The sequence below is a fragment of the Semicossyphus pulcher genome, unplaced genomic scaffold (assembly GCF_022749685.1).
Source record: "Semicossyphus pulcher isolate SPU_LCO1_2020_fin unplaced genomic scaffold, fSemPul1.0.p SCAF_5, whole genome shotgun sequence".
Classification (NCBI taxonomy): Eukaryota; Metazoa; Chordata; class Actinopteri; order Labriformes; family Labridae; genus Semicossyphus; species Semicossyphus pulcher.
Window position 1 is genome coordinate 6,618,042 of NW_027211726.1, and position 24,958 is coordinate 6,642,999.

Below are 24,958 nucleotides of genomic sequence, written 5' to 3' on the forward strand. Positions count from 1 at the left end.
AAATGTTTGCTGCTCACCTTGAGTTCCACAGGGTTTTGTGGGAAGTTCTTGTTGGCCATGAGGGCTGTATGCTGGCGGCTCCACTGGAGCAGAGAGGAGAACCTCGACTGGTACTCTGACCAGCGCTGGTCCACCTCCTGATGATGGAGGAGAGGAGAGAGGGAAGGGATGGAGGAGGAGAAAGAGGTAGAGATGAGGGAAGGGATAGAGGAGGAGAAAGAGGTAGAGAAAGAGAAAGAGGCAGAGATGAGGGAAGGGATAGAGGAGGAGAGAGAGAAAGAGAAAGAGAAAGAGAAAGAGATGAGAGAAGGGATAGAGGAGGAGAGAGAGAAAGAGAAAGAGAAAGAGGCAGAGATGAGGGAAGGGATGGAGGAGGAGAAAGAGAAAGAGAAAGAGAAAGAGGCAGAGATGAGGGAAGGGATGGAGGAGGAGAAAGAGGTAGAGAAAGAGAAAGAGGCAGAGATGAGGGAAGGGATAGAGGAGGAGAGAGAGAAAGAGAAAGAGAAAGAGAAAGAGATGAGAGAAGGGATAGAGGAGGAGAGAGAGAAAGAGAAAGAGAAAGAGGCAGAGATGAGGGAAGGGATGGAGGAGGAGAAAGAGAAAGAGAAAGAGAAAGAGGCAGAGATGAGGGAAGGGATGGAGGAGGAGAAAGAGAAAGAGAAAGAGATGAGGGAAGGGATAGAGGAGGAGAGAGAGAAAGAGAAAGAGGCAGAGATGAGGGAAGGGATGGAGGAGGAGAAAGAGAAAGAGAAAGAGAAAGAGGCAGAGGCAGAGATGAGGGAAGGGATGGAGGAGGAGAAAGAGAAAGAGAAAGAGATGAGGGAAGGGATAGAGGAGGAGAAAGAGGCAGAGATGAGGGAAGGGATGGAGGAGAAAGAGGCAGAGATGAGGGAAGGGATGGAGGAGGAGGAGGAGAAAGAGAAAGAGAAAGAGAAAGAGAAAGAGGCAGAGACGAGGGAAGGGATGGAGGAGGAGAAAGAGGCAGAGATGAGGGACGTGATTTCTCTCATTATAAATTCTCAGATCTCCTGAAAGTGATTCATAATAAATGACTGCAGCACTTTTTCATTAATTGCATCATTATTTGAAAGTTGCAGGTCATTACTCATGAAGCTGTGCAGATGACGAGCAGACAAAATGGAATAACATGTCTGCTGAGGATGGCGTGAAGAATGAACATGATGCAAACATGTACATTAAGTAGTTCTTTAAAATGTAACAGGACATGTAACAACTGAAGCTAATGTAGCATGACTTATTATAAAGTGTGGTTCATGCATGCTGAGAACTACCCTGAGAATAGAGTAAACGCAGCAGTGTAAAAAACAGAATTGAGAATGTGTGCAGGATGAAAGAATCCAATTAAAACCATGTTGTTTCCAATGATCAACTATCCACATATGAGATGAAAGGAAGACGTGGCTGCACGGTGCAAAGTGGTCCTAACGTGACGTACGTTTGCAGAGATGCCCTCTCCTCCCTCGGGGATTTTAGGGAAGGCATCATAGATGGAGGAGACGTAGGTGATGACTGACTTCTCGTCTGGAGATGGAACATCAACGTCTGTAGAGAAAGAGAAAGACGCAGAGAGAAAGGAGCCTTCAAAAACTGTAAAACATTCAGACAGATTGGTATTTAAACAGGAGCAGCCGTGAAATATCATGACATTTTAATTTAAAGATAACCTTTTCCTCTTAATTACACCATATTCAAAGGGTAAAATGTCAAACTTTATCAACTAGGCAAACTGTAAGGCGAGTTAACGACCTCAATTAAAGGAGCAGCGGAACCACATAGATAGACTATCACAAAAATCAGTGATATTAACGGCTTTGAAAACGTTGAGCAAAGAGGTGTGATAGTCACCCAAATCAAATCATCCACTTAATATTTAATTGGCCAGTTTGAGCAACATTGAACCTTGTCGCAACAGAGCACACAAACAGTGATGTTTAATGTTTGATTGGCAGGCAATAAACAGCAAAATCAGTCACGTCACTCTTCCAGCTGACAAACTAGGCTCAGAGGACTGTATTACTGTATCTATTTGTTTCCCTGATATAAATGCCATGTGGTGAGATCTGGTGATGTGCGAGTCATGAGTCATCCGCTCAAAACGAACGACTCTTTTTACTGACTCGGGAGTCGCGTCTCCACTAACTCGCTCCCTGCCCTGAGCTGAAGGTCTGACTCGAGTTACACGACTCACTCACTCACTCAGTACCCGCTCTACCAACACGGCAGGCCACAAAGAGCACGTCTTCTGCACACAATAATGAGAAAACGAGTGTCACAGACTCCATGAAATGACTCGCTAGCTCCAAAAACAATCAGAAGGTGTAGAAGAGCTGCACGATTAAATTAAACCAGAAGTTAGCGACGAAGGTCTCTAGTGTACATGCTAGATTGCTTGGGCCCAGGTGCTTGGGCCGGTGAGGGGTTTAAGCTCTGGGTAACTGACTCATGTTACTCCAAAAACCCAACTCTCTTTAGTGAGTGAGTCATATAAACTCGAGTTAGTAAAATGAGTCAAACCTTCCATCTCTAGTGAGATCATTTTAAGTGTTTGTGAGAACGTGTGTACAGATATGTGGAATATATGGAGGCTAGAGATGTAAACATACAGATGTTTACTGGTTAGTCTTTGTAAGGGCTGGAATCAATTCTTTAATGTTGACATACTTCAAAAATAAAAGCAGGGAAGAAACAAAGACAGAAGTATTTACCAGTGAAGTTATAGTTCTCTACTGTTTGGGCTTTTTGTGATACGTCTCTGAACATGAGCTTCTTGGAAAAGACTCTAAAAATGTGGTCAGGAAATCAGCCTGTGTTCTTCCCTGCAGGCGCAGGGAGTCAGTGGGTGAGTTTATTCCTTCAGATTAACGGTCTTACCCTCAGCGTCCAGCAGTCTGGTCACCCCTAGCGACTCAGCGATCTCGAAGGCCTGCTCGAGGTTCTCCCGGTTGCTCTGCCGCGACACCACCTCCATGTCGATCAGGTCTGGCCTGGAAAGCGGACGCAAAGGGGGCGTGTTAGTGGTCTTTATGTTTATGCCTGTCTACCCGAACCTCTAATCTGTTTATACGCCTGTTAAACACAAGTATCTCTAGTTGTTTATAGTGTGCCTACAGTGCTTACAGAAAGTTTTGTACACACTAAACTTTTATGTATTTTGCTGAATTCAGAGACACATTTCATCCATTCATTTATGTGCAAATTTAGAGACAATGATTGTCTTAAATATCCCTTTTGAAACATATAAAACAGCCAATATTTTTAAAGTATCTTGAGTTGAATTATGTCTGGGTGAACTTGTGAAACATCTTACAACATGCAGGTGTCTTCAATCCGCTCTGTAGTCAGACAATTTGCAACCACTAACTGCTACAAAAGGAAAGAAACACTATCTTGCGGTCCGCCCTCTTACCTGTATCTGTGCAGCAGAGCGTTGAACATGCGTCCGTCGCTCCAGGATGAGGTGAAGTTGACGCAGCGGAGGCCGGGGTAGCCTTCCGTCGCCTGCTGGCTCCATAATAACAGCTTCTCTTTGGCTGTGAGGTCGCCGGACTCGCCGCTCACATAGATCTCTGAAATCTGGAGGGAAAGGAGGAGAAAGGACAGATTGACGGTTACTACTGGGATCCACCGTTTGTCTGTCTGCAGAAATGAGATCACACACACAAAATGGTAATTTTGCAGGAAAAGAAACACGACACGCCCATGTGAGAAAAATCAGAGGAAGTCAGCGCGTGCTTTCAAGATCAAGCTGCATTTTTTATGTTCTATCTTGAAGCACTGACTCTGAAGCGGGCTCGCACTGCAGCATGAAACAGTCGACATAGTGAGCATTATGTTGACATAACTTCCCATAACACACAGACACAATGAGTCAGCGGAAACAACCAACACCTGTGGGTCGTCTCCTGTTAAAACCCTCTTTCATCTTTCTGATAATCAACAACCTTCAGCGTCTTAGAGAACTCGTATCTGAATGAGTTTCATATATTTCTGCATTAATTTAACTTCATCTAGTCTGCTTATCAGCTCCTTCCCAGCACACAGCCAACACTTTGCCTCCTCTCCTTCGTCTCCTTCTGTCTCGTGCCTCCTCCTCCTCCTCCTCCCCAGCCTCGATCTGTCTCTTCAGATTGTCATGTTCTTTCATCTGTTCTGCATCAGATGCTGCCGATCAATCTGCTCAGCCGTCTCGTCCTCTGCCTCTTCTACACGCGATAATTTCTACTTTGTTTTTTTCACTCATGTTTTATCAAATAGAGACCGAGTCAGATATACAGGATCCATATGCACAAATCCATTTTAGTGGATGAGAGCAGGACGGTAAAATTAGGTGGAGCTGGCAGAGAAAACCGGCAACAATGGGTTAACAATTTGTTGTCCTCACAGCCACAGAAGTTACAATCTGATGTTGTATAGGTCTCACATATGGAGACTTCTGTTATTCTATCGGGCTGTTTGTTTGTTTCCCTTTGTGGTCAAGAAGTTGTTGTCTGTCTGACTGAAGGGTTTAAAGCGCCTTGCTGTTAAAGAATGAGGTGTGCTGGATGTGTATAAGACGAAACGAGAGTATCTTTGTAAATGGAGTGGGGCATAATGATTGTTTTATCTCCTTTGTCTTGTGTTAATAATTGATGGAAGCCAAAATTGTGTGTGGAAATAGAACTGGATTAATCAGCCATCCTTAAAGTAATAACCTCGAAGATTTTCATTTAAAAAAATGTCGGTTAAGTCTCCAGCTATCGCTGAATGGGGTAACACAGTGGTGATTGAACCTATGGTCCACTGATGAAAGCAGTATTACAGACTGGGTGTCTGTAATATCACAAGCGGCGCCCAGTTAGTGACACGTTTTCCATCAGCCAGCAGTGGTTGGTCTGCCAGAGAGGGTAGGCGGAGCTAAGCGGCTGCTTTTCCGGTCTCTGCAAGCGTTGCGAGTAAAATGTAATCTACTATGGCTGAACAAAAAAAGAAAAGATGGATGACTACAGATACAACTTCAACAAGAAGTGAAAATCCAAAAGTAAACTCGACGCTCAGATGAAGCAAACGGTCTGAAAAGGAAAGCCACCGTCAGCGAGGAAAATCAAGAGTCACAACCGGAGCCAACCGTGGACGTCTCACATGCAGCACTGTCTGGGAAGTGTGCTCCTGCAATTACGTTTATCGCCACAGGTGCCGCCAAAGAGAACGAAACTGAGATCTTCAAGATTCCAACTTTAACTTTGTTTTGATTTCGCTTCATAAATCCAACTCAACAATTTCAAACAGGACAAAAACTTGAAAGATGCATTTTGGTACACGCTATTTTGCACAGCAGCTCACAAGAGCACTTTAAGGACATAAGACATGTTTACTAACGGCCTGGAGAGAAGCTAGGCTTCCATGGAGACAGACAGCTTCTTTATCTGTGTTTCTGCCCACTGAGCTCCACGAACATATCAGCCATTTTCCCTTTTAGTCGTCCCTTTCTCTCAATTTGCTCTCTTTATGTCCAACTGTCCGCGATGACAAAAGCAGAGTGATGTATATGCAGTTACTGTCAGAGCCTGGCTGCTGTTACTATCATCAGTATTCTTCTGTCATCCCTCCCTGCCTCAGTCATTGTCCTGCACTCCTCCCTCCCTCACTGTCTCACTGTCTCCCTCCCCGCTGCTCATATAGAGCAGTATGAAAGTTCAGTGTGTGCCAGGAGACTGCAGCAGCAACAGCCAAAAAGACATGGAGGGAGGGAGGGGGGGATGAGAGGGATGAGGAAGAGCTGCAAGGCCAGCGATGGAGAAGAGGGGAGACTTGCACACTGCATATAGTTTCACATAAAGTACAATATGTGCTCTTTGTAAGGAAAATACATTTATCTGCACAGACGTGAAGAAGTTAAACAGCCTTTAATCTATACATCCATCCACCAAAAACGTGTTAGCTCAGCTCGCCCAACTCCTTAAGTATACACGACAAGCAAATAAAAAACACATAATGGAATTTGTGACTTGAATGGTAATCGACAAATGTGGATCCTGCTCTGTGTTTTCCTGCAGAGCTCCGTCTCTCTGTATGCAACCAGAAGCTCCTGTGCAGAGAAACACAGAGCATCTAATCCTCCATCTGAATATTGATACAGCACTCTGTGTGAGGGCTGCATCTGCACAGAGAGCCTGCACTCCCACTGCAACAGCATTTCATCCACCACTTACTGATGTGCATGTCAGCCATGCTTTTATTCATGATATATATATATATGAAGAGAGTTTCTTCTTTGGTGATTTATACAGAGAGCAAAGAACTGCAGCAAAATAGTCAAGGTTCGCTGGCTTTCTCAGGATCTTCTGACTGTATTTCACTGCCTCCTTCAAAGATTGACACTCGTTTTATAAGTGACTGAAGTACTGAACTTTTTGGGAAGAAGCGGGCTGTGATGGATGGTCAAAAGCTCCTGAAAAAGTAAGTGAACCTTGAGTCTTTAATACTTCATCCATGTGTACATGTCAGCCATTGATGCAGAGACACATTGAGAAGCTGTTAGCGAGAAAGCTATGCTGTTAGAATGCTAACTATCACTGCCTTGTTGTAAACACATCTTACAGGAACAGTTTGTTAAGATAATCTGTGCAGGCATTGGATCACGTCGGTGGCTTTCAGGGACGTTGATACTATTTCCTGGGAGGGGGTGCTGTGTTAAACGCATCGATGTGGTGCACTCTGACTGCAAAATTAAGATTATGAAGAACTTTGTGCTTTTGTAAACAATTAAAATCATCTGACAAATAGCCTAAACTGTACACACTGTCACTGCCCGATCAACTGTATGCACACGCACATCTCGCACTCGACAAGTACTCTGTTATACTATGCCTTTTGCCTGCATTGACCAAAATGAGCTGTCACGTGTGCGCACGGTTTATGTAACTCAAATGCAGTACTGCACAGACACTATGAGGCCTTGCTGGCAAACACCCCGCATTGCACTTTCACGTGTTGGCAAAAATACTTCCACTCCCATTAAAGGAGCATTAAAAGCGTTTACACAGACAAATCCGTGTTAAACTATGACGTGTGGTGTTTTTTGATTGGGTTAGGTAATAATGAGAAGGACAGAACATGATAAACCCTTCTGTAAGCACTGAAGGATTCAAAGTATGAAAACTAGTATATTATTATTATTATTTTAATTGTGGTGAAAACTGGGACAATTTAGTGTTTTACAAATATTTGCTAGGACTCTGGACACCCAGCTTGAAACTGGGACAATCCCGGACAAACAGGTGATGTCGATAGATGAGTGCTGTCGCACCACCTGCACCCCAACGTGCCTGGTGGCTTTGCTAATTTTGCCAACTGGGTAATCAGCCGAGAAACGTGAGAAAAGCAACTGTTTAACTTAATTGACTCCTCTAAAGCGCTAATGTTTAGCTGAAATGCTAATGACAAGACTACCCCCTATAACAGTAACCCACTCTTCCTATAACCACCTTCACCTGTAGAGCATTTACTTACACCTATATTTGAGGTAAAATGCCTCACACCAAAACGATTAAGGGGAGGCCGTTCAGACATAAAACACTACAATAATAATATACATGTAAACATGATGCATGCTAATTTCTACCAAGTATAGTTTACAGTAAGTAGAGGCTACACATGCTATACTAGATCTCAGCACTGGTCACATGATATGCTGGAGTTAACATACATCTTTAAGACTCTGTGTGCGTTCTATCATCACAAGGAGTGAATGAATGAGAGCAGCTGTGTGGCATGTCCTGGTGTTAAGGCTTCAGTCTCATCCACTTCTGCACGGTCTGAGTTTAAGATTAAAGGTTGCAGCAGCGTACAGTGCAGCCATGATCCATCACATACACCAAAGATCCACCAGAAGCCCCCCGGGGCTCAGGGCCAGCCCTCTTTTTGAAACATGTTCTCTTTGAAGTTTGTGGGGGGAGGAGGAGGGAGAGAGGGATGGAGGGAGGAGATAACAACGAGGGGTAAGTGGAGGGTGGACAGGAAGAGAGGGTTTCATTGTTTTATTGGCACTTAGATAGTAAGTGCCTCTTTAAAACCCTGGCTTTAAATTCTTAGGAAGAAAGGATGGATGGATGGGTTGATGAAGGATAGACAGACAGATGATGGATGGATGGCTGGATAGCTTCAGACACAGTAGGGATACATTTTAGTGGTGGTTTTAATGCATGGTAAGAATCCCCTGGAGCTTCGACAAAGCAGCGTCTCTGATGAATGCGCATTTCAAATCCCTTTTTATGCAGAAAAGGGCGTCACACAAACCCCCATACAAAGGGCAGCTGCACTTGAGCACAGAGGCATCCTGACATATCCACACACTCTCTCCATGACACAGGAACACACACAAGACAGGCGTATTGATTATTGCTGGCCAGTGAAAAAACCCTCTTAAAGAGGCAACACTGTGGAAGCTTCTCATGACTCAGCAACTGTGCACTAAACACAGGCTGACATGCTCCACAGCTATACTGTTGTGCCGTTGCACTGTGCAGGAAAACTATGTATGAAAACCACCCATCACATGCTTTAACACTGCAGTGGCTGCAGCAGCCTTTTCATTTTCAAGGTGAAGGAGAGCTGAACGGCTGTAAGCTCACACAGACACACTCTCACTCTTAAATCATTCCTGCAAGTGGGACCCAAATGTGTTTTACAAGCTTAATGTAAAGACACAGCCTTAACTTAACATCACACTCTGTGGGTGAATCATCTTTGACTTAGCACTGATGAATTTCTCAATGGTTAGTTTTTTGTAAAGTGATCCTAACAGAGATGTAGGACCAAGAACATTGTGCATGTGATTCATCAGATATCATCAGGAAGCTGTCTTTATCAAACAGAGCCGGGATGAGGCACTGCACCAGAGCTGCTACTTGAAAATACAAAGAGGTTTAAAGATAGATTTCTTTGAGACTTGATGAAGTTATGTCCTTGCAGGAAGGGCTTTTGAATTCAGTGCTTTTTGTTAGCTAACAAAGTGCCCGTTCCTGTGGCACGCAAATAAAGATAAACGGCATTAAAATACAACTATTCTATCGTTCAAAATGTTTATATGTAGCAGGGGCATTTAATATGTTAATAAAATATGTTTTTGAAGTATCCAAATTAGTACCATAACCCAGGTATCACAAATCAAACACCACACCAGTATCGCTCTACTGGCTGACAGTGTAAAAAGACAACAATACAAATCACCAAGAGAATATGAACTGATCTGACCTAGAGCTACCACAGCGAGACGGACATGCAGACAAAGCTATGTTGTGTGAAACTGAACTGGCGGGAAACAACAAGTCTCAGTTAGGAGAAAGAGCAACCCTGTCATTTGAAGCAATGACCCTTCTCTCAGACAAGACAACAGCCCGCCCTGTCTGCCTCTCACACGGTCTGACAGACATCCGTAGTGGGCGAGTTTGGGTTGTGTTGGGAAGATAACAAGCAATGGAAGGAGACTAAGGGCAAGAAAGAGAGGGAGGGAGGAAGGATACTGGGAGAGAGGGACGGAGAGACAGCCTGTGCTGCGTTGATTAGACTCTGGGGACAGAGGTGGAAAGAATGGGAAGAGGCATCGTGTTTCTCAAGGGCTGATAACAACACATACACACAAACACGCTCGTCATCGCCATAAACATGGGGAACAAATGACAACAAAGGCAGCTTTCAAAATCCAAAAGTCATACATGTTAAGCCCTGTGGATTTAGCACTATAGGCTACTGATTTCCAAAGATGGGATCCCGAGACTCCTCGTTAACAGGTTGCGCAAAAACCCTGAGGACCTCTTTGTCCTTGAAGCTATATTCACTGCAATTCACCAAATTGGTTGAGTGGATGAATTTAAGTTCTCATTGCTTCATTCTGGTTAACAGAAACATCCCTTTACACCTGGGAACAAACACATAAAAACTACAACCAGGTAGCTTATGACTAACGCCTCGCACAGGTCAGGTTGGGAACCACTGGATAAATCAACTAAATGTCAAAGCACTCTTCAAGAGAGAGATGAATTCATCTAAAAGTAGAGATGCATAGAAGCAAACCTGTGGTAGGGATTTCACAGCCTGTTGCTGAAGTGACAGAGGACTCTCCATCATGGAGTCCAGTCTCTCTGAGGAGCTACTGGTCAGCCCTCCCCAGTCCGTCTGACTAGGAGTGGTGCCCGCTGTTTCTGGGGATGTCAGCGGCAGGTCGCTGGCGTAGCCTGACTCCAACAGAGAGGAGTGCTCCTGTGCACGAACTGGTGTGTCCAAGCTAAATCCCTTGACACTTTCCTGAATCCGAATTTGGTAAGAGGGCATGGGGAGATCCCCTGTAGACATCCTGGCTCTCTGTTCGTCCTCCTCCAACAAGTGGACTTTGAGGACATTTCCTGTGTCTGGAGACAAGGCAAGGGGCTCTTTGCGCACATCTACCCCACTGTCACTATCGCCTCTCCATACCGGAGAGCCAAAATCACTGGGGTACACTGTCCTCACCACACACAGTTTTCCATCCACCTCACGTATATGGACCACACCTTTGTGCTCCCTCCCTGAAGGAGTTCGAATCACTCCTTGTGTTCCTTCTTGGTCTCCTTTAAGCCCCACATCGTCCTTATCCTCTCCCTCCACCCTCCCCTTATCTTTTTTCTCCCTCTTTTGGCGGAGTATCCAAGGTTTCTCCAAGACCCCTTGGACCTTCTCCTTTACGCGACAGACCCTCCCTCCTCCTGGAGTGGTACTTCCGAGGGCTGGGGCTGTGTTGACTGGGGTTGTGGTTGTGGTTTGGCTTGGGATGCTGGAGACATCTATGATTGCGCTAACAGTGTCTTCCTCCCCTGGAAAGCAGAAAACTCCTCTCCAGGCAGGGCTTGGCTTGGGGGATACTTCAAGTAATCGGTTTCCTAAAACACCCCCTATATTGGCACTAACAGAGCCAGGGGAAAGGGTATTGCTGTGCAGATTAGTTTTGGAATGAGTTGACTGGGTGTCAGGCACTGATAAAAGAGTCCTAGCTCTGCTGCTGAAGTCTGAGTCCACTGTTTCTACAACGGAAGCCTTTTCGTCATCATCCATGTCATCTTCATCTCTTTCATCGGGCTCATGAGTTCTTTGTCGCTCAAAGCCCTCTGGTCCCGACTCTCCCTTCTTGTTTTTCTTGCCCTTGTGCTTACGTCTGAAACGCCGACGCTTCTTTGGTGAAAGAGGGGGTGCTCCACCAATCTGCCCCTCCTGAGGAGGCCTGACACAACCCATAGAGTTCCCCATGTCTTTTAAGTCGAGAGAGAAAAAAATGAATACAACAAATACAGGCAGTTAATCCATCAGAGTGCCCAAATTATTGTTCATTTAGGTTTGGACATGTATTCCAGTTGTTTGAGAGCAAAACCCCAACTCAGAAAGGGGTGTAAATGTCCAGATAGGTTGGCAAACGACCTTCCTCAATAATCTGACACCTGTGAGTAATGATAGTTAGGAAGGGCAGGTTTGGCTCAATTTTCCATGGCACAATTTCAGATGTAGCCTGGTGAATGAGAGGATGGATGGTATGAGCTGTCACTGAAGGAGAGAGGGAAAGTCTGTCTTTTCCTCAGGCAGTTTATTGGTTCAGTCACGGACAAGCAGCTGCAGGCTGACGTGTCCCAGCTCTCCCATGTCCTTCCTTTTTCCTTCACCTCACCTGACTTGGATTCATGCGGTAGCCAGCCCTGCTCTCTCTATAAGGGCCCTGCTGCTGAATGTCTGTATGTGCTCAGGCAGCCGGCTGCTTTACTTGGTCTGTTTTCTCAATCCCAGAAGACTTGTGGTCGCAGTCAAGGACATGAGAACACAGATATGTCAGCAGAGCCACACGAGGGAGGAAAATAAATTTGGTTAGGGTCAGGCTTCGGATTTATCATCCGGCTTTTGACAGGTGGGCTGTTACCTGGAGTAAGGCAGGTGTCAGGAAGGATGATGAGTGTGGGAGAGAGGAAGATGCAGTGCAGTCCAGTGCTATTCAACCCATTAATGAGGCTCCGGCTGCTTCACAAAAACCACATGTCTTTCTGTGACGAGAGAACGAAGTGTGAAAGTCCAACGGCAGGTTTTTCTGGGAGTGATGGAACCCGTAGTAGACTTATCTCACTTCTTGATTAATTCCTTGAAATATGGAAGGTGAATGCTGCCCAGGGAAGTGAGAAAAACAACACCGTCGCCCTATGTCCTTATTCCCTCCTCGATAAACCACCAAACAAAGTGATGTTGAGATTTGTTGTCTGTTCCAGATGCCAACGTAATCCAAGAGCTCTACCAACACTCAGACCTAGCATCTATCTCAGGTCATGAATTAATGATGTGTCTTTCCTACTGAGGTAATGTTATTGCAGGGCAAGAAGGGAAAACTACAACCTGTAACGCAAGCCAGCAACACAACGGGAATCCTTTGGAATCCTATCCGTCATTGTACTCGTAGTGGAAGTCGCATTAATGGTGATGGTATTGATATCCCCTGTAGTAAAGGCGAACTGGGTGTCCCATTCTGCAGAGGCAGCACCGTCTCCAGATTGGTTGTGGGTGAGATATAGTGTGCAGTCAGCCAATGCTGCCACAGATTGCTGGGAGATTCAGCCAATACCCTGACAGCTTGTTAAATACTCAATCAGAGCATCGGCATCCCGCCCCGATGCGTCTCCTCGTCATCCTCCCACGATTTATCCTCCTCATTGAGCTGGAGTCCCATGTGACTTGTCAATCCTTCTGGCTTGTGTGTGTTCCTCTTCTTAAGGGACTGTCGTTGTCAATATGTTGGAATCCAGAATCGCTGCAATTACTTTCTTCCATTGACGAGAATGACAGGAAAGTTTGTACAATGATAATCTGGGTACCTGTGGAATTAACTCAGCGTACAAATCCAGCTGAAGACAGACTCCACCTTAAGATCCCCAGACAGACACAGCATCACATGCTTCTCCCCTGGATACCAGTCTAAGATTCCACACACCTCGATGTCAAACTCCCTGAGCACCAGACTGAGCTGGGAATTTTATTCCAGTACTGTCCAATAATAAACCTCCTGTGTCCTGCTGTCAGTCTGCCAGTTACTCAGGCAAGCTTCCCCCTTCATCAGGTGGTGCAGTGCGACGATGCAACAGCCCTGACAAAATCCACAGTTTGCAGGGGGGGTATTCAGACCATGTCTTATTCCAAGAAATAAAAAGAGAGGGCTAGGACAAAAAAGCTCTCGTTCTCCTCTCTTAAGCCCTCTTGTCTGTTAATAACTCCTCACATTCATTGGATCTAATTAGGAGGAGGCATCTGGGGTAAGAGCCGGAGCTGGACGCTGAGGCAGGAGGAAGAAACAGGTCCCCTGTTGATTAGTTAAGGTGTTTGGAAGATCCAGTTATCTTGGCCAGGTAGAGATGTGTATCTGGAACAGAGTCAAAGGGATTCAGTGTCCAGTGAAGGGTATTCCCGAACTCCACGCAGCGCAGCAGCAAAGGTTAGGACATGAGGGTCCGCACTCCATGTCCCCTTAAAAAACCCAGACGAGCAGGGAGCAAAAACAGGAACACAGGGCGTCTCCAGCTGAAAGCAAACCGAGGCTCCGTCTGACAAGCATGGCTGGACTGATCCGATTGATACGGCGGAGGCTCGTGGAAAAACAGCAAGTGTGTGGCAGTCCTGGGGAGAGTGCGAGTGTGTGTTTGTGCCTGCGAGGTTGGGCGGTCCCCTGGTCAGCTGTGCGAGCCCTTCTGCATACGTGTCCACGAGTGTGTCTTGTCCGGCAGTGAATTTGTGGTTTGAGGCCTGCTGATCGAGAGAAGCCAGGAGCTCCGGTGACAGCAGGCAGCCTGGATCTGTCTCTCCCTCGGCTGGCTTCGCTCTCCTGCTTTATCCCTCGCTCGCAGACGCCGGCAGAGGGAGAGGAAAGCTTTTATCTCCCGACTGCTGCAGCTTCACACTCTCTTCTGCTCGATCTCTCACTCTCACAATCCACCCCTCCCTCCTTGGCTCTCGTCCTCCTATCCGCTTCCTCGTTACCCCTGCCTCTCTCTCTCTCTCTCCCTCTCTCTCCTGCTGTCTCTAGCTCTCTCTCTTGGCTGTTAGTGAGCAGTTTTCTATGCCACAAACACACACATGCACACACACTTGACCCAAAAGCTTTCCTGAATGACAGGCTGCAACAGGGACACAGAAAAAAAACAGCGAGACCGAGAGGAATCAAATCTAAGTCAGACTGTTGCGTCTCAGCGACAATAATGAGAGGCGGGTAAGCACCTCAGTCTGTTTCCCTCTCACTCCATTTCCATCTTCTCCCTTCAATCTTCAATCTGTCCATCAAGCTACAGGTTATGAATGGCTCTGGGTTGAAAAGGAGGGGCGCGGGGAGACGGAGGGAGTGAGGGAAGAGATTTGAGGGAATTAAGAGAAAGTTGAAAAGGACAGATGAAAAACAGGAGGGGATGATGGAGGCTGCGAAAGGATCAAAGCTGAGACGGCGGGGGGAAACAGGGGGCACACATCATAGTGATTGGGTCTGGGAAATGTCCTGTGAGTCAATAAAAAGTCGATATTGTTCTGTACTTTTTACCCAGAAGTAGCTACGCCTTTAATACACTACAGAAGGCGTTTGCAGGAAGCATTCAGTGAGAAGCAGTGTTAAATTACAGCATGGAATTTGCAGGGTTTTTGCATCAAAGTGATGATGTAACCTGGATTTTATAGGCATTTAATCCACTGGATTAGCAGAAAAAGCTCTTTTCAATCTGATTTTTGACGTCTGAATAGTTTGTGCTCCACTGAATTTACTATAAATGCATGGATTACATTTTTACACATTTATTTGATGCAGAAATGTCAAACATTTTCTTGCTCCAGCTAAAAAATGTGACTAGTTTCTGCATCTGAAGCTATATCTTTGGGGTTCAGCAGACAAAACAAATGGAAATCTTGATTATTATCAGTTTAGTGAACACCAAAAAAGAATTCAAAGATGAATCAATAATGGATACAAACATTAGTTGCAGCACAGATGTTGAAGTAGGAAATATATATCCAAGAATAAAAAGTAAGTAGCATCCTAATTAGAGCGGAACACCTAATAACACACGGCACATATCTAACTCCACTCCTACACCTGATCACATTAAATAGCCCGTTGCCATGTACAGTCTTTAAGCCTCTATAGGCCTCCACCCACCATCCCTGCACGTAAGCTGAATAGCACAGCTCCTACATGCATGTGATCCTGCACAGTGCAGCATGGCAGAAACACAGCAGGAGATTCTGCAAACACTGGCACCAGCACGGCACATGTATGATCGCATAATGCAGAAACAGTGAGCGCCTTAGTGAGTGTTTTCACCGAGACAGATATGGATGGAGGCCACTAACAGGCGGTACTCTCAAGTGGTGAAAGCGATGGTAATTCATCTTCTCTCATTAACCCAAAGCACCGAAAGCATGGGAGAACAACACACACGGAGAAGGCATGGACCAATAGGAGAAGAGCACTAATCAAGTCCCCGAGGCATTCATCCCTTCTCTGCGGCTACATGGCATCATGAGCTGTCGCAATCAGACCTTCCTCTGAACCCACTGTCAGCTTCTAACAAGACACAACCGCCGCGTGTCGGACTCTCAGAGGCTCCTGTGATCATATATTTAGCAGGTTTTTTTGGTCAATAATGTGCACCGAAGCAGAGTGACTGATCTGCGAGAGTTTAATTATCATAATGCAGGCTCCATGTGCGCTTAGAGAAGCTTTGAAATGCTGAGTCTTTACGTTCGTACAGCACAAAGCTGCTCTGGAAAGCTAATTTGAGAAATGTAAGTTAAGCTACACACCTCGACCGACGTGAGGAAATATGTACTTTGACAAACGCCACCAAACTAATTTGTTGTATGTATTTATTACTGTCTTTGCAAGCACTTAAGATGTGCATTGCTGTGTCCTAGTACTTTACAGAATGCAAGATATTTGTCAAAGTATTACTGCCCCCAACTAACATGTCAATTTATATAGAAGAAGGATAGACTCCTCCAACTAATTCCTTTAACTAAGTTTGTGTTGTTTGATTAGTGTTGCCTCTGTGTCTGCTCCTAATGTGTCCAAAGGTAGTATTCATTTTGCTTTTGTACTTCATGCTACATACAGCAGCTCAATGGTTTCTGCTACTTCGGGTGGGCATCTTTAATAGTGTACAGTGAAGGCAGTTTGAACCTGACAGACCGCTGATTAATTGATGCAATACAGTCATAAATTAGTACCAAGGAACAGCACTAGTAAAGTGATTCTGCCTCGGAGCAGCTCACAGAAACAGTGATGAATTTCTTCACCGGCTCAGAAATTAACTCTCCAGGAATAAGCGTCGACATAAAGTGCGGGTAGCTCAACCAATCACAGGCAGACACAGTGCAGCAGGAGGAGGGTCCACAGACAGGGCCGCCTCGGTTTGGTTGAGGACTCTCTACAAGCCGGTAATAATGAGCTAACTGGTGTCACCTAGTGGTCTGACAAGGGAGCTACATCCAGGCTTAAAAGGGAGTGGTTTGAAAAAGATGAAGTTCTAAGATTGATGGATTTCATTCAAAGGTAGTTGGTGAAAACTGATTCTAGATTGTTCTGGCAGTGTTTGACTTTCACCTCGTTAGCCGGTTTGATTCCCTGTGACGATGAAACAATGTTTTTATTCATGTTTTTTAACATCTTTATATAGTGATCTGTGAATCTTGGAAATGATACTTGAAAGTAGCTTTCACATGCAACATTAAAGTGGAAGCTTTTGCCAGTGTAGTGCAGAAGTGATTGATGCTTTTGTTCTGCAGGGTGTCTGACAGATACACGGAGAAGATGTCATGTAAAACATCTGCGTTTGACTTCAGAAGGAACGCTGAGGAAGTGGCTCGTTTGAGCCGGCTGACACACTGAGCTAAGACAGAGACGCCACCTCATCTGTAACTGGATGTGTGAATGAAATAATGACAAACAACAGTCATGACCCAAATGAAAAATGAAAGCACACTGAGCGGGTTCCTATAATTAGCTCGTGTGCTGAGTCACGCGTTCGCACATACACGTCCTGGTCACAGAGACCTGGAGGCTCGTTTCCAGAAATTACTCCTTCATCATCATCAGACCAAAGCAGCCGGTGGGAATCAAGTGGAAAATATAGATTTCTCTCCTGATTTGGGTCACATAACTTAGTAACAGGGAAGATGTTGACTCTGAGCGTAACGCAGGAAACTGCAGTGGCTGTAGTCTGCTGTAATAGACTGTTCAACTTATAACTTGTGCATTGGACAAAAAGGATGTTTTTGCAGAGTTTGAGCAATAAGAGGAGGATGTTCCCTATTTGAAAGCAATCAAAAGTCCAGATTGTCCTCTTTATATTGTATTTTTCCAGTGTAATTATAAAGTGGATATGAGGACATTTACATGAAGAAGGGATGACACACACTATTTGCTAACTAACACCGTGCATGTAATCATCCAACTACACCACACAGCGGGGACTCAGAGCTCTGGAGTTTCTCACTGCCGCTCTAATGCAAATCTGTCGTCATCTCCTGAACTCGCTGAACTTTGGAAACTCTGAAACCCTTTTGCAGGCCAGTTCCCTTTTTTTCCACTTATCTTTTTTTTCATTACTTCCCCTCCAGAACTCTTGCAGCCTGTTTCAGCCTGTCCATCATCTCCGGGTAAGTCCTCCGGCCCTCCTCCTGCATTACTTCATCCCTCCACCTCTACCTCTCCCTCTGTTACACCATGTTCTGCTGACTCATGCTCATGCTCATTGAAACAGTTGCAGGGTGTCATGCACTACTGTTTCCATGGTAACCGACTTGCAGTGTCACCTTGCTGAGGGTCACATCGCAGCACAGACTAGTGGTCAACTGTGGCAACTACAAGGAGGAAACACCTCGTCTGAACATCAACAGGACAAAAAAACTGCCGTCTGTTCCAGCAACAAAAACTTCAGCTGCTGGAAATGATTTTATTCGGTTTCATCAGCTCTTGTTCTTATTAGCTTCTGTTTGTCCTGTTGCCGTGCATGACTTGGACCCTGGGGTCTTGAGCGAGTCCAGCTGTAATGATTTACAACCCAGTCTGCTGGCTGCAGAGCTGGAGGAACATTTTGTGACACACTGCATGTAAGACAGCTAACCGGCCTTAAACCTGCCTTCACCTCTTTACAAGTGGAGTTCAGGGCCTTGTCGAGGTAAATAACACAGTACAGTATATATTTAATCTGAGTATACAAGTGCAGTCACATACTGAGGCTCATTCATTTTTCATTTCCTGAACAGCCACTCCTTGAACAGCATCATTGGATCACAGAGGTTTATTCTGCACACTGATGAAGTACAAAAAAGCCCGCTGGTGACAGTAAACATGGCACGTCTGGTTTACAGGGACGCTCTGTAAATCCTGGATCAGACTGAACACTCTGTTCTTCCTTTATGCCTGGAGCTGTCCAGCAGCCAAGCTGAAGCCAAAAACTGTCCTTGTGTGACGTTTTGGAGGACAACTTCCTGCAAGTGCTGGCGAAGAGCTGGATGTATAACGCAGACCGGGACAACAACTAAAATAAAACTCAGATATAACACCATCACGCCTTAGAGCCATGGTTCTCAACTGGTGGGTCGCAAAGCCGTTCAGAAGTGTGCTTGAAAAAAAAAAAAGTGGATGCTGCGCTTTTATTTTGAAAGACACGGGTTTCCTCTGACTTGTGTGCAGTAGAAATGTAGTTTATTCACACAGTCCGACAGTAGTTGGACTTATGTTGCACTTTTCTAGTTTATTTCTGTTGAAAAAAGGCTGCCAACAGAATTAATTGTAGAGGGAATATTTTCCTTGCACTGCTACCTGCTGGTCATTTCGGTAGACCATTGTACTGTTGTGTGTTTTGTGATGCTGACATATTGTGATGGTTCGTTCCGTCTCAGGTCCAAACTGCACAATTTTTCATTCAATACATTTCAGAAATGTGGGTGGCGATTTGTCATTAATGGGGTGGTGGTGGGTCCTGAGGCGAGACCAGCTGACAACCACTTCCTGAGAGTCACACTGTACACTCTTGAGTTTTTCTATTCAGCTCTAAATATGACGGTGAAATGAACCATAATATTAGCAGGACACACTTAAGACAAAGATCACGTCTTCAACAGAGCATGAACATGCACACAGCCCTTCTGTTGCATAAGTTGACACTGGTTTGCCAGCACACACACACACACACACACACACACACACACACACTGAGCTAATCTCATCCTGGCACTGATAAAAAGTGAAATCCCGGCAGCTGGACAGCACAGAACTAAAGTCCACTTTTGGAGCAATTTGCTTTCATTTAAATCCAGATTGAATCACAGCAGTAATGATGTGGGCCGAAACTCAATTATTACATAATCAATTAGAAGCATTATTCCATTATCAGTTGGCTATAAGAATCTTTAGCCAACCATTAAGCTTCTCCAGTGAAGATTTCAAGAAGCTGATTGAACTGAAATAACCGTTAATTGAGTGAAACACAGGAAACAGACCTGGAAGTGAAGGATGATGGTCCAGATGAGACCTAGCGTCAGTTTGGGGTTTCCATCGGTGATGTCGTCGTTCCTGATGTTCACAAGTTTGACCTGAAAACGGGAGAACAGAAGTTTGGTTTCGTAAAACAAGTCAAAATGAGAAGATCTGCTGAAAAAATACACTACTTTGGACCAATAGGAAGCCGACACATAACTCGTCTTAGTTTCTGCATGTTATGGAATAAAAATGAGCTCTGCTCCAGCTATCAGGCCCATTACGTGTAACAGGCTCTCTGAGACCTTGTTAAATCGTGTGTCTCCGCTCTAAGTCAAGCCACCCCGGTGTATAATTAGACCCGCAGTGAGACTCAGAGAGGATTCAGAGGTAAAAGGTTAGTCTTCCACCGCTGCTGACTCCAGGGAACGAGACAGATGCAATTTAAGAAAGACGAGGACTCAGAGCGTGAGAGAAGGAGCTGCAGTTTGACAGTAAAGGACGAGATGCAGCGTAAGTGAGAAACAGATTTATTATAGCAGGAGAGGGCGAGAGGGAGCAATGAGAGACGCAGCATGAGAGAGGGGCAGATAAGCCCGGAGGTGCTGTATAATGAAGCCCTGAACTGCAGATGCCGACTGGATTAAGAGTGAAGTGAGAGTCACGGCTGTCTCTTAATATTAAACAGTATCAGTGGAATGTGCAGTTTTGTGGGATTGGAGGAGAAACTTTAAAGCATAACATGCAGCTCTGCACCAAAAGACCTACGCTGCAGAGTCCCAGGATAAAAATATGTGCAGTCACTTGCTTTAGCAAACTTCCAAATAAGTAATAATCAGGAACTTTAAGCTTTAATGTAAAAGTTGTTGATTCAGGCACGGCGTGTTTGGAGAAGTTTAACTTTTACACAAATGATGCAAGACTGTATGGCTACACGAAAAAGGATACTGCCTCGTCAGCAGTATGAACTTAATCCTGGGCTCACTCAAGACTGGACTAATACAAATACCACTGACATATACTTTGTTGTATGCAGTCGCTGTGTCTGTGTGTAAACGCATTTATGCAAATACAGGTGCCAGTGCGGCTCTATGATTGGCTGGCCGTCGGCTGCTGCTCGTCTCATTGGTGCGGCGTTGGATCTCCCGACGAATCTACGTCCTCCGATCAGCAGGGAGAGGAATTCTTCTTTGACCCTTTGCCTGTGTGCGTGCAGGTTCGACAACCTGCTCTCTTGTGAGCGATACAGAGGCTGTAGACTATACTCGGTTCGGGCTTTTAGGTGAAGTACTTAAAATACAGATTTGCACCACGTAGCTTGACTGTTATGTTTAGACACAACAGGTTTAGGGGTGCTGTTTTAAGTGGATTTTTGGTCTCTGCAACTTAGTTAGGATAGATTAGACAGTGAGGTTTTACTCCAGGTAGCATAGCTCTCAGTTGTTTTAGAGAGTTTCTTTTTTCCCGCCCTTTCCGTTATAGTTTGCCTAAAAAAAACCTCCTTTGTTGAATAAAACAACTCTGTTTAACCCTTTAACATCTGGTTTGATGTCATGTCCTTTCCCACTCGAGCTGGGACCTAACACTGCCTCTTACTACTCTGTTGTTTACACTGTACACACCATACTGCACACTAAGGTCTATCATATGAATATCCATGTAGTGTTTGTTTGAGCACATACCTGTCTCTGTTTGAGGAAGTCCAGCGCTATTTGGACATTCTGTAGTCGATGAAATCTCATTCGCCCCTTTTCTCTCGGCTGGAACGAAAAGAAAGGAGAAGAAAATAATGAGGACGGTGAACAAATGCATTTTAACTCAGTTATCTTTTAGTGACACAAACGCAGCAGGCAGCTGTGAGAGCAAATAAAGCTGAATACAATCCACATTGCAGTGAGTAAAAAGGAAAAACTCAGCAGAGGTATATTGACATGAAATGGTCCTCAGGGGGGCGCTGTCTTCAACAGGAGCTGTTAAAGACATGCCAGAGCTCAGGACCCAAACCATGCTGCTTCAAAATGAACGATGCAAACTTTTTCTCCTTCAACATCAAACCTTTCACAAACAGACTTTCAGTTTAGAGCGAGGAAAGATTTTGTTTAAGAGAAAGACAGATAGAAAACCACACACACGCACAAACATGACGAACACACAGTGGGTTCACAATGTGCTGGTAAAGAGAAGGTTCACTCAGGATTAGTTATCACTTCAGCAAAACTGAGATAATGGAGGAGAGGACAAGAGGGGAGAGAAGAGAAGAGAAGAGAAGAGAAGAGAAGAGAAGAGAAGAGAGGAGAGGAGAGGAGAGGAGAGGAGAGGAGAGGAGAGGAGAGGAGAGGAGAGGGAGGGTGGTTTTTGTGTTTTTAAGTATAAGCTTTTAATTTGGTTATATTAAGTCAACTCAAAGGTGCCATCTCATGTTTTTCTCCTGTGATTGTCAATTACTTTCTGCTCCATTATACTGGATGTAATAAACATCTTTGGCTGACTCTGATATGCAGCCATATTTATTCACGCCAAGTAAATGTAGTTGAGGCAGGCTGCAGCTGCTTGCACACAATGTATCCGGGTAAGTGTAGGCATTGCTAGCATGGCTCTGCAAGCAGGACAACTCTGTTTAGGCCGTTAGTGTAGCTGGCATTGGGAAATGTATTGCTTGAACCGACTGCATTCACTGTCAACATCATAGACTGTATAAAAAGATGGACGACATGACAGCTCCCTAAAAGTGAAGCCAAAGCCTCTCTATCGCCCCCTGCTGACTGGCTGCAGTATAGGTCATAAAGCCCGCCTCCTCCATGTTAACAGATGGGACATGAGTCAAACTATAAAATCAAAATCAAACATGGTTTCTGTCATTATAGTTAGTTCTTATAATGCTGATTTACGTCCAAGTGTTCATTTTTTTGACAAGTTTACTCTTAATTAGTTATTTGATGCTGTAAAAAGGGGGTGTGACCTCATGATTGACAGCTCTGTTGACAAATACGGCTCCAGCAGCTATCTGTTCTGGATTAGCAGAGTGGAGGAGGAACAGCGAGAGGAGACGTAACTAAAACAATCACTACAGTCAGTGAAGTTTCCATATCTGTGAACGTTAACCTCAGACCAACACAAGAAGCTGTTCTGCCGGGTAAATACGCTGACGTGTGGGATCCTTGCTGGGTTTTTTTGGGTAAGTTAAATGTGTGTTTTGGTTAGCAGAAGTGGCTACGACTGCTCTACCTCTCTGGCTCTAAATGACGTCACCATCGCAAGATGGCAGCACCCGTCACGGAGGGCTATTTTGGCTTCAATTCCATACAATGAGAGCAGATGGAGACATGTCGTCTATCTATATATGCAGTCATTGATTAACACTAATGGTTCTTTACATAAAAAGTGGAGGAAAGTCCCCTTAATACCTCAAACAAAACTTTCTACATATATATTACTAAACCCTTTCTACATATAATTGTGCAAAATCCATGCAAAGAACTTGTAGAGCATTGTTGGGTGAAAACTTCACATCTTCAGAAAACTAGCAGCCATGTTTTTGGAGGCTGATTAATCTTTCTGTCTGCAGAGGAACACATACTTAAAACCATCAAAATACACGTTATGATGCTGTCACCCAACAGAAATGATGGCCAACATGTGTCATTCAGTGACACAGCATTGAATGGTGCCATGTGCAGCCCGGTTTGTTGGTCAGAAATCAGTGGCACAGCACTCTCATGCAGCCTCACAGCTCCACCTGTGGGGCGGAGGGTGATGCTGAAGGGTCAAAGGTCATAAGTGAAAGAGTGAGCGGTGGCAGTGGAGGGGGGCAGGGAGAAGAGGGTTTGATTGTGACATACTCCCTGAGCTCCTTCCTCCTCCTCATCCTCCCCTCCGAGCAAGATGAGAGGGGGGGCCCGTGAGGCATATGCCCTTTTCAATGGAGGGCCGCTTTTCGGTTGCTATTGTAACAGAGAACAGAAGAGGGGGATTATGGGAGAAAGAAAGAAAAAGAGAGAGAGGAGTTGTTGTATGAGAAAGAGGACAAAATGAAAGACAGCAGGGTCAAATGGAAAAGGGACAGGAGTACGGAAACTGCAACATAAACAACACAAACAAATGTTTCTAAAGGTGTCAGAGAGGAGCAGAGTGTCCTCTGTGTGTTTGTGTGTGCACCTCAGCAGACCAGAGTCAGCAGTCTCCTCCTGTTAGCCTACCTGTCTGCTACTTACCCAGCATGAGCCATGTTGTGGTCTGTCTGTCTGTGAGCATTAGGACCAAAGCTCTTACATCATCGTGCTAAAAATATTCAAGCCACTGCATGTCTGTTTATGTGACACACTGATGAACTAACAGTGTCATTAAAAGTGTGTCTGCCTGGAGCAGAACGTCACCCTCGAGCTGGAAAGGTGAACTCCAATAGTGATTTAACGACTTTAAGGAGTGTGATGTGTTTAACGGGGGGTGACGGGGTGCAGCGTGATGAAGCGGAGGAGGAGTACGTGATGGAAGAAATCGCAGTGAGGTAATAAACGAGAAAATAATCATGCGTCTGTGCAGGCGCGTTTCCATACCAGGGTGACTCCAGAGAGGACCTCCAGCAAGGAAATCAGGTTGTGTCCATCCCGCAGGTCCTCGTAAAGGTCTGTGATGTGCTTCCTCACCTGGGAAAAGGAGGCAGGAAAGGGAATGAGGGAAGGAAAGGGAGGAAAAAGAGGAGAGAAAAAAAAAAGTTAATACCAGCATCCAATCATCTCTCTGTTGACTCAACACTATTGACATCTGCCAGGCTGATTGCCGCTCAGCTGACAGGGCCAACAGAGACCAGGCACCAGCTGTGGCCTCTTGTCTCTGTTGCCATGACACCGCCTCCACAATGAGCGCCGTGGGGGGTTGGTTGATGCTGGTGGCAGGGTGACTCAGCAGCCCGGTCAGCTTCAGTGCTTGTGTTGGAAAGTGGGACAGACAGACAGAGACTGCTCGTGGCTAAGTGGGGGAATAAAGCATGAGTCGAGCTGTGACGGAAGAGCCAAGTTTTACTTTGTGCCAAATGTTAAGTGCTACGGTCTAGACGGTCTAGACCTGCTCTCTAGTGTCTTGAGATAACTTTGCTTATGATTTATTTATATTTATTAAAGGGGTGTGCAACATTTGGAGTTTGCAGATTTCTAATATGCTGATATATTCCAACCCGATTCAGCCGAATGCAAATGATAACAGCACAGAACGGACAGATGCTGACATAGAATACAACGCTTTTTAAAGTGTAAACAATCACAGGACAAATTAAGTTCAACTTCTGTTACGTGTAAAATTATTTCAACCAATAGGTGCATAACACCACCTACTATATCAAAGTGCGTGAAAGAATAAATAAAGCATCGTGTCGGTTTCTGTTGGGGCCAATACTGGTGTTCAGTTTTTAAAACCTTTCTAATCTTATAACAATCTCATGATCATAAA

At 45.0% G+C, this 24,958-nt stretch overlaps 1 protein-coding gene across 8 annotated transcripts in view; it reads right to left on the reverse strand.

Moving 5' to 3' along the window:
- The window catches only part of macf1a (microtubule actin crosslinking factor 1a), a 228,581-nt gene that overhangs the window by 106,180 nt on the left and 97,443 nt on the right, over nt 1–24,958 (reverse strand). For 6 of the 8 annotated variants that reach the window (XM_069681887.1, XM_069681885.1, XM_069681886.1 and 3 more), the window contains exons 1-5: nt 10,072–11,321; nt 3,428–3,594; nt 2,893–3,005; nt 1,457–1,563; nt 18–137 (exon numbers count right to left, since the gene is read on the reverse strand). In XM_069681887.1, the coding sequence (XP_069537988.1) occupies nt 18–137; nt 1,457–1,563; nt 2,893–3,005; nt 3,428–3,594; nt 10,072–11,277 (1,713 nt within the window). In that variant the 5' untranslated portion in view covers nt 11,278–11,321. Of the gene's footprint in view, nt 1–17; nt 138–1,456; nt 1,564–2,892; nt 3,006–3,427; nt 3,595–10,071; nt 11,322–19,539; nt 19,633–21,198; nt 21,277–23,355; nt 23,458–24,069; nt 24,160–24,958 lie in introns of those variants that run through there. The other 2 variants (XM_069681889.1, XM_069681891.1) reach the window with 1 other exon arrangement.